The sequence below is a fragment of the Zophobas morio genome, unplaced genomic scaffold (assembly GCF_036711695.1).
Source record: "Zophobas morio isolate AGI-343-1 ecotype UQ-CSIRO unplaced genomic scaffold, CSIRO_AGI_Zmor_V1 ptg000017l, whole genome shotgun sequence".
NCBI lineage: Eukaryota > Metazoa > Arthropoda > Insecta > Coleoptera > Tenebrionidae > Zophobas > Zophobas morio.
The window spans coordinates 15,037,511-15,047,890 of record NW_026972122.1 but is presented as its reverse complement, the minus strand read 5'-3'; the positions used below and the strand labels follow the sequence as shown (position 1 = coordinate 15,047,890).

Below are 10,380 nucleotides of genomic sequence, written 5' to 3'. Positions count from 1 at the left end.
ACCGATTTTATTTTGTACGTACCTTTCAATAACACGCTGTATACATGGAGCATATGTATAAGGAACTTAGTCCTTATTTACAGATTAATTAATTACAAGTACTTAAAAACATATTACCCACAAATTGTAAGACGGAGTCTCTGGTTCTAGATCGATATCCGATATCTGCCTTCTTCTTGCCCTTTTTCCGTTTCTCGTGCCCCTTCTTTTTCTTTTTTGTCATTCGTACGATACATTGGTAAAAATGCCTTGTCACACTCATCATGGATTTATTGAATTTCATCTGTAATGGATAAAACTAAACGACTATTCTATTTTCGTTCTATTAATTGATTTTAAGTGTTGTCAACTTTTTCGTATCTTTTTTTCTTAATTTTCATTACAAAATGTATTTTGCTCTCATGATTTCTTTTACCAGACGTCGAATAGTTCTAAATTATAAAATCTTGTTCATTTTCTAGCAAAAATTAAACGTAAAGCGATCAGTTTCATACGTATTTTTCTTCTAATTATTTTTATTTTTGATCAATGTTTTTAACTGTACTGTACTGTTTTCTGTAACATCGTATATGCGCTCCTTGAAAAGAACTAGACATATATTTGTCACATTTTTGCGCAGAATTTTTGGACATTGTAAAGTACTTAAAAAAATTAGAACCTTCATCATAATTTTAATGAACAGTGAATTAAGCTCAGTCTATGTTTCGACAGAAGGAAATTACAAAATCGTCACTGGATGCTTTTTCTCCTTTATTATTATGAATGATATGTATTGTCAATACATAACATTTTGTTGTCAACAAAAAGATCAGTGCGAAACAAGTCTTTAAGAGTATTAAAAGTGCAATAAAGTATTCGAATATAATTTAAACTTTTGTTATTGTTATGTATTATTTACATAAACTGACTAAGGCCAAAATTTGCTTTGGATAGAGAAGCTTCTGTGACACAAGCTTCCCTTTACTGTATCTCATTTCTGACAAAAAGATTGACAATGTTTCCAGAGTAACTTGTAAGCTGAAAACAGTGATTAAAACCCCGTTTCGAAATTTTTATAAACAATTGAAATGTTGAGTTTTAAAGGAACGTGATGAAAAACTCCACCCAAATTCTAAAAAGAAGGTTATAATAAACTAATTCAAAAAATGCTCTTTCCCTGTGCAGAGAAAGTTTTGGACAGGTTAACAATAAGAGAGATATTGTATTTTGAAAATATATTGAAAATTTCGTGCACCAAACATAGGAACGTCGACTTTCTAATAAATCCAACGTTCCACTTTAAATAAAAAAAAAAACTGTCAATTTTCCGCACCACTTTCGACGACGCATAACACTTGGAGTTTTTTAGCGATTTAAAAAATATAAAACAGGCAAATAGTGTTCATCAAGTGATTAACTTCTAACCCGTACAAAAGGTTCATAGGTCGAGATTTTGTTCTAATTCCTAAGCTTAAGCTGATCGAAAGCTTCAATGATCATTATATATATACATATAACTTTTAGTCTTTCGTGAATTTATTAAAGATATTGGTTCCCTTTGTATTTATTAATTAAAGTAAATTTAATGTTAATAAGAAATAAATTCCAGACTAAAAGACATGCTTATTTAGTAATTTTAAGAAAATTTTAGCTTATTATGATCTGCCAAAAATGAAAGTTAACAAACCACACCCAACATTTTTTATTTATCTACGTCACTTAGCGTACTTCCGAAGCGGTAATTTTAAACGGAAATCGACAATTATTATTATTAAATAAAAGTTCGGGTATTTGTAAAGTATCTAACTTCAAGAAGACAGCAGTGAGTATTTTGTGTGATATGAAAGTCCGTCATTCGTTCGTACGTTAATATTTTAAACTAAATATAAATAATAAAACGTATTCAGTATTAGGATGCTGGAGTGAGATAAAAATCTCTTCTTTGTAATGTAGGTATTTATATTTTGTCCTATGTAATTAAATCATCTCCCGACGGCACAGTGAAGTACAAATTACTGTAAAAACAACAATTAAAAATCTTTGTTTAAATTGCAAGCAGTTAATTACAATGATTATTTATGCCGCCTTCCTATACTTTTCTCTGATAACAGTCTTTAATTTAGTTCGAAAGCCCTGAGGGCCCGTTGTAAAATGAGCAAATCTACTAATTATAGTGAGCGCGTATCCAAGATCCTGGCAGAATGGGATGCCTTAGGAACGAGGGCTGCAGATAATAGGTCAGTCCGGTATTTAATTAGTGCTAATTGGTACTCGTAATTAGTATTAGAACTAAGTCTTCACAAAGCAGTTTGGAAATCCTATCGCTCTGCCATTCATTCTGACTACCCTTAGAGTTAGTTTACGAATACTTGGAGCTAGTTCTCATTTGAACACCTTTATTCGTATTAAAGGGAAACACGAAGATTTTAACTTGTTGGTTTTTTTTTTGTGTAGTTTAACGCACTTTCTATAAATACTCGTGAAACTTGTTGACATTGTTAATTAAAAATAATCTAGTAGAAAGCAAAACCGTTTAGGGAGATTATTATTTTTAGATGGGGTGACTTTGATGAATCGCAGTAAATACCCTGCACGTCTGATAAGTGGTTCGCGGTAAAGGAACAAGTCGTTCCTATTAAGGATGAAATGTGTCGCTGATGAGCTTTGAATTGTAGAATTATCGCCACTGATTGTATAGAGCGAACGATGAGATAAGCCAAGGTTGAATGTGGCGGATTCATTGAAAAAGTTTGTGTGGCTTAAATAATCCAAATCCACATAATGCTAGAAAAACAGACTCAATCAGCAAATATAAAAAGTTTTTCGCACTAATTGCTTTGTTTAGTATTTTAAAAAAGGAGAAACAATTCATAATTTTGATTGAATATAAACTCTACACCACAAGTCGGATTGTTAATAGTAAATGAAAAATTCGTAATTACCTGGTTGTTTCAACAACATAGCGATGTTAGATATTTATTAGTGAATGTAGGAATTTTATTTTAATCATTTTAAACTCTAAATTTAATCATTTTAACGCTAATGAATTCATACGGATTTTATTTAATGATTATTTTTTAAGCGCGTGAGTTTGAAGGTAGGCACTTGAGAGAATAACATAAACAGATGTTTTCAAGAAATTTGTAACAACAAAATTGTGCCTACAATTTAAAAGAAAATGAAGATATGGCTTTTTACTTAATAAATAATAATTATCGTATGTTACGTAATCCAAAATATATGTTATCTAAAAGCAAACGGAAATTATGTCACCATTTTTTTTGCTGAGGTTAACATTTTCGTGGAATTACCCAAATGTCAGTACAGTATTAATTCACAGACAAGGGAGTATGTTAGAATGTGAACTTCAAGTAATTTTTTCTTGGTAAAGGGAATAAAATGACGTTGTCAACGTATTACTAAAGATGAATAAAATAAGCGGTTTATCATTTATGCTATAATCTCAAAGCACACCTAAAATTTCACGGAAGTCAGCTTTGGGGACTATCTGTCTAATAAAATTGCTAATGGTCCGACAAACAGGCGGAATAACAAAATTCGCAGTAAAAACAAAGTTAAATTAATTTGATGATTTTATGATTATTCACTTATATCCATAAATGCGAGGAATCCCTTATTTAAGTAGAATGGATTCTCTGCAAGAATTTTTATTTCCCGAGCGTAAGCAAAGTGTTATAAACGAGTCCATCGTGCTACTATCGTGTTTTCTTGACGTTTCATGATTCCTAGAGTACGAAAAAAATGGTTTTCCGTTTCCGTCTGTGTATTCTCTGTCGTCTATGTTTTGTTCCATGTACCTTAATGAATTAATCCTCTACTCTGTTTCGAGGTGACAAAATGAATCAAATTTCATTTTCTTTTAACGCAGAAACTTGTTATCGGAACGTGCTAGTAGTTGAAAATCGCAAAATTAAATGTTATAATTTTTCAATAAAACGCGATTCAGTACTTTGATTTCATTGGAAGTACGGTTATAGTTATAGAATTTAATTTATTGGAATAGTATTTCTGGTCCTACTGAGTTTCGTAAAATATTTTTTTAAGATATGGCGTAATGTGGTGGGATAAAAATGTTGAAATATTTTGTAATTTTTTAGGTGTTAGCATGAATATACAGGCTGTTCCTGTTAAAAATCAGCGATCTTATGTTTTGAGAACGGATCGAGATATTGGAATTCTGTAAACGCCATTGTTGTTTGGCTTGAATGGGAAAGTTTAATTCAGTACATTGCAAAATTACATAGGTATAAATGTCTTCGGCGTCACGGCGCAAACATATTTTTTTAATTGCAACGTATATTTTTTAACGGATTTGGATACACCGGTAAATTGTGATTAGTGATTACAATGATGTGCAACACTTAGATATTTATTTCATTTTCAGTTGATAAAAAAAATAATTTTATAAACATAAAAAATGAAAGTTGAGTTAAATGAGAACCCTCACTCTTTGATGATAGTTCGAACATATGTTAAAATAACTGTTTTTGAAACTGATGTTGTTGATTATAAAATAAAGTGTGAGTACTTCATTTCAGTTGCATGAACTCTTGGTCATCACCCAGAACTCTACGATACCCTAACTAGGTCTTCACCTTTTTAAGCCCAGACAGACATCACTCCTATTATGATTCAGGATATTTCTGATAAATTCAATCGGAATGTATAGGAACCTTTTACAGTTTAAGAAAAATTGGTCTTATGTTATTATTAGACAGACCCTGGAGTACTATTAAATAAGTCTATTAATTTAGAAGAAACAATATAGATAAACCAATCCCAGTGTAAGAAAAAAAAACCGTGCTCCATGAGCGGATCGAACGTATTAAGCTATAAACAGCTGTTGATGAACTTCCTATATTCGTATAAAACGTTAACATAGATTTGTGATTTTTTTTTTGTATAAGTGTGGATATCTAGCAGGATCAAAAAGCCGAACTCATAAACTGCAAATGTTATTTTATAAAATTTAAATACCATTTACCATGACAAAATTTGAGTATACTTAATCAAATTCTTGGCGAGCATGGCTAGACAAATTTTGGTTAGGATTTTAGCACCAATCAGCACAAATATTCTCAATATACGTATAAAATTTGAGAACAATCAGTGCGTAGTTTCGGATATAATGTGTTTTATAAAAATCTACACCGATAGACAGATAGACGACAAGTTGACAGATAGACAAACAGACGGAAACGAGAAACCTCTTTTTTCGTACTCTAGTAGTCATGAAACGCCAAGAAAACATGACAGCAGCCATTCGCCAGATGTATTAGGTACATGGAGCTAGCGAATTCCGCCAACTTTGATTCGGGTGGGATTGAAAGGCAGGTTAGGGTAGGATTAAATAAGTAATTACTTAGACCAGTTGCTAATGAAAATTTCAGCCAATGGAGTTGATTTGATTGAGAATTTTAAAATGTTGGCAATTCTATGGCGACTTACACGAACATTTTTGGGAGCCGGCCACTTATCGATTGATAACCAATGCACAAATGATATCAAAATTCTAAAGCGACAATTTTCATGCATGAAACAATAAACAATAGATAATATATTTATTAATGAAAGCAATAACAATGGTAGCAATTAATTTTCATTATTGTAATAATCTTAATATATAAAAATGGATGTTGGTATATACAGGGTTAGTCACGAGAGAATTACTTCTGAAAATTATTTTTACGCAACCCAAAATACGAATACCATGTACCATTTGATACTAACTGAATTTAAAATGAAATGCTTAATCCATGATTGCTTTGAGTTTGGCAATCTCATTTTGACAATTGTGGAAAAGGAGGTTACGCGAGTGTCCATGGTGGTACCGCAGCCAGTCGGAAATCTCCTCCGGCGCCGCTAATAAATTTGTTAGTGTGCCTCTTGATCTTTTGCAACCGATTAATCACAAGAAAATTATTTCTAAAAATTCCTTTTACGGCATTTTATTCAAAGGTTACAACACAAACTCAAACAAGTAAGTAAATAATTTAACTACTAATCTGTTGAAAATGTTGGGCATTTTGGGGGGATGCTACGGGTTTTTTGTAAATGGATGGCCGAAGAAGTCCAGAGGTTGCAGATTTGCGCTTCGAAGAGGCTCTAGGTGACGCAGAGATCGCGAATTAACACATACACATTAGCGGCGAACAACATTGGTAGAGCACTTACGGCTTCAGTATAGCCCAGATTGATCTGACTGTATGTCGTCGATCCAATGGGGCTCTTGAGGCGAGTCAACGATGAAAAAAATGTTAAAAATTAATTAACGTCAAAGTGACACTGCCAAAGTCAAAGCAATCATGGATTAGGCATTTCATTTTAAATTTAGATAATATCAAGTGGTACAGGGTATTAGTATTTAGGGTTGCGTAAAAATAATTTTCAGAAGTAATTCTCTCGTGACTAACCCTGTATATATATCTGTGATCGATAGACTCCGAAATTGTTTGACCGATCACCATGAAATTTGGCACATGTAAGTGGTTTTTCATGGAGAAGGTTTTTGTGATATCCGCTTTGCTGTAACTAGCCACTAGATGGCGCTACAGCACATCAACTTCTACACCGTTCAACCGATTCTGATAAAAATTGGTACACGTTGGCATTTGACTATGGAGAATATTTTCGCCCTATCCATTTTGCTGTAACTCGCCACTAGATGGCGCTGCAACACATCAACTTCTGTACCAATCAACCGATCCTCATGAAAATTGGTACACGTTGGCATTTGACTATGGAGAATATTTTCACCCTATCCATTTTGCTGTAACTCGCCACTAGATGGCGCTGCAACACATCAACTTCTGTACCAATCAACCGATCCTCATGAAAATTGATATACGTTGGTATTTGACCATGGAGAATATTTTCGCGTTATCGATTTTGCTGTAACTTGCCACTAGATGGCACTGCAGCACATCAGCCTCTCTGTTAAAGTATTATGAACTTAGAGAATCAGCGGCACCCATATATCGAATACTACTATATTGCTATCAGGCCTCAAAAGAGTCCGAAAACACAACGGCAAAGCAATATATCGGACCTCTTTGTCTCTCTATAGCACCAAACAGTACTGCTCATATACTCGTACTTGCTTGATTTTTAGTCGATAACGTGACTAGATGTGTTTTGACATTTCATACGTTCGCTTCTATTTTGTGTACGTGCGCACAGACCCTCGGTACTTTTCTAGACAGAAAACAATATCTTCCGTCTCCCTTTGTCCGTGAACACCGTTTCTATGTTACTTCTGAAGAGTTAGCAAGTATTAGATATATGGCGGCACCAATGACAGCATTGTTTTCGTTGGTATTACAACAAAAATCGTATTGACCGCAAAATAAAATCATTAGTGATGTTCACTGTCTACAATCCTCAGTAATAACAAAGAGTGAATTACTAGAGATTATTGAAAATGCCATCCAAAAAATCAAACTGATTCCGCGCATTCCAATGGTTCCTACTGATTTGCCCTTTACATTCAAACGACTACAGTTTCCTGTGCGTCTTGCTTTCGCGATGGCAATCAACAAAGCCCAAGGGCAGTCTCTGCGCGTTGGCGGATTAAATTTAGGAAATCCATGTTTTTCGCATGGTCAACTGTATGTTGCTTGCTCCAGAGTAGGAATTCCAAAAACTCTGTACGTCTATACACCAAATCCAAAAACCAAAAATATTGTTTACCCACTAGCGTTACGATAGATGTTAGTATTGATTAAAATGTGTTCAAGTTGTTTCAGTTATAGTGGACCAAAAGCTATAAGGTTATATGGCCATCATAAAATTATCCCATTGTGTCGAAGTTAAGTTGTTTACAATAGAAAAGGTTTTAGGGTCGTAAATAACGTGTCCAATGGAGCTCGACCGGCTGTTGTGGTTTCGTTCAGGGACGGCTTTCACTAAATATGTAAATCCACCACTCCATTATTTCTTTACTACCTGCAGCCGCTGAGGGTTCCGAAATCACCACTCGCTTTGAAAGCCGGCCCTGTTAAATATGAGCAAGAAATGTTGAGAAGACGATTTATTGCCAACCGGGTAAGCTTAGTGCGAACCACACAAAGGGGGTACTTATTTGCGGTCAACTACTTTTATAATGGTCATATAACCTTATACCTTTTGGACTAGCATATATAGCGCATACAATAGTCAAAAATTTTGTTCATTCACGTGAATTACTAATACAAAAATGTGTACATTGTGTATACTAATGAAAATAAATGGAATAGCATCAATATGAGTTATCTTATTATTCAGTTTTCTACAACGCATTCTGCGCTCCATACCATACATTTATATCCACATATATACAAAGTAAATATATACACAAGCAGGACAACGTCTGCCGGGTTCCGCTAGTTATTTATGAATGTACAATTATTATAAACAGTTCTTGATTTGTTGTTCATTTCGATTAGCTTATTAATATTGACTTTTGCTGGTTGTCGCATTTTATTAACTATAGCCGCATGGTGCGTTGAGCTGAATTATTATTGTAAGTAGGATTTGTCTGCCGTGTCCATTCATTTTTGCAATTTGAGGTTTTCCAGTTCCAGCCTCACCCAAATTTGAAATTGCAGCTGATCGATTGGAATGATTCGTAATCGTAATAGTAACAATTTATACTTCAATTGCATTTATAAATTTGAATTAACAAATTATCTGACTGGGCATTTATCTGGGTTTGCCAAATTCTGTACGGACCATATTTTTCAGCCAAAGATTTTGCTCCACCTTGTGTTATTTTTCTAAACGGAGGATTATAGATAATTCGGCCAGTAGTTCTACCAGCCAGCCTTCGAAAAATAGCCAGTTAAACAATTTACGGCTTCACCACCCCTCCATTCTAGCTCGTAAGAAGCAATGTGGTAGAATTTCCTCTGCAACCCACTCGGGGTGTTTAGGTTCCATAGGTCACCTATTTTGTTCAATTCTTCTAACATTAAACTCGACAAGGAAGTTTTTCGCTTTTCGGGATTCACTTGCAACTTCTTTCTCTTGGTGTCATGAACTATTCTAGCGCTTGCAAAAATTACGTCCTTATATTTTTCCTGCAAAGTCTTTGCCACAGTGTTCCAAATGGTTTTAATAAGATTTTCCTTATAATCTTCAGCATTTTTTTCTTCATGTTAAATCCAAAATCCTTCATCATGGATGTAAGTTCAGCCACCGATCTTCCTAATATCACACAACCACTTTCACCAGAGAAACTTTAGAACAATTTTCACGCGTACTTTTTAGATTTTTTCGTGTTGATTGGCATTAAACTGAGAATATTTTTCTCAATTTCCTCTAAGGAATCTTGCCCAAAGCGCGAACACATTTTCGAAAAACCTTTTAAGCGCAGTCATGTCAGCTCCCTATTCCGCCAAAATAGTTGCTGAAGATCGTCTTAGAGAATGACCCGTGTATTGTTCGGGGTTTTCAAGTTTCAGGTATTCGGCAATCACTCTAGGTATGCGATAGAAACTATTGATGCCTACTCGCTGTACTGTACATTTTCCACTGCGCATTCCTAAAAGTATACGAAGTGCAAAAAAAAATCCGAACACCTTGAAAACGTCGATATTTTCAAATGAAATTTTATACACGAATTGGTTATTGTATAAGTAAGAAATGATGAACATATGAAGACAATTTGAAGAACTTGTACGTCTTTTTAATTGTTGTTACCCTGATTTGAGGTCTAGCAAGCTGGGGCTGTTCAGTCAAATTTTGACGTTTTTCGGTATTCGCTTTCGACAATTCAAATTCCTTAAAAAACCAGTAACATGCCCCCAGTGCGAAAACGTCTTCAGTATTCACAATTAAGTGATTTTGATAGGGGTCGAATAGTAGGCATGCGTGAAGCAGGATTGTCCTTTAGAGAAATTGCACTTCGTGTTAACAGAGTTGTGGCTACAGTGACGGAATGTTGGCAGGCGTGGAGTCAAGACGGTAGAGGACACAGAGCTGAAGGATCCGGGCGACTAAGAGCTACCACTGAGTGCCAAGATCGTCGTCTGCGTTTGTTAACTCTATAAGAGACCGAAAGTCTACAACATATGGCCTCCTAGATCTCCTGACCTCTCGTCCATTGAGCATGTATGGGATATGATGGGACGACATTTAAACTCATCTTCAACGACCAACATAAACTTTAAACGACCTGAAGCGTGAAGTACAAGCTGCTTAGGATGAATTAAACCAGGATGACATTGATCGACTCATTAGGTCCATGCCAAGGCGTGTAAACGAATGCCTCAATAACAGAAGTGCTCCAACCCATTACTAGCTTAGGTGTTAATATTTCCATTTGAATTTTTGATCATTTACTAATAGTAAGTAATAGACTGTAAATCCAAAAGATTTTCGAAAAATTATTATTCTATCCAG

At 34.6% G+C, this 10,380-nt stretch overlaps 1 protein-coding gene across 1 annotated transcript; it reads left to right on the top strand.

The window, feature by feature from the left end:
* Positions 1 to 6,465: 6,465 nt before the first annotated feature.
* On the top strand, positions 6,466 to 7,707 carry LOC135129966 (uncharacterized). Its single transcript, XM_064057237.1, has 2 exons — positions 6,466 to 6,481; positions 7,385 to 7,707. The coding sequence occupies exons 1-2, from the start codon at positions 6,466 to 6,468 to the stop codon at positions 7,705 to 7,707; spliced, it is 339 nt and encodes a 112-aa protein (XP_063913307.1).
* The last annotated feature ends 2,673 nt before the right edge of the window (positions 7,708 to 10,380 follow it).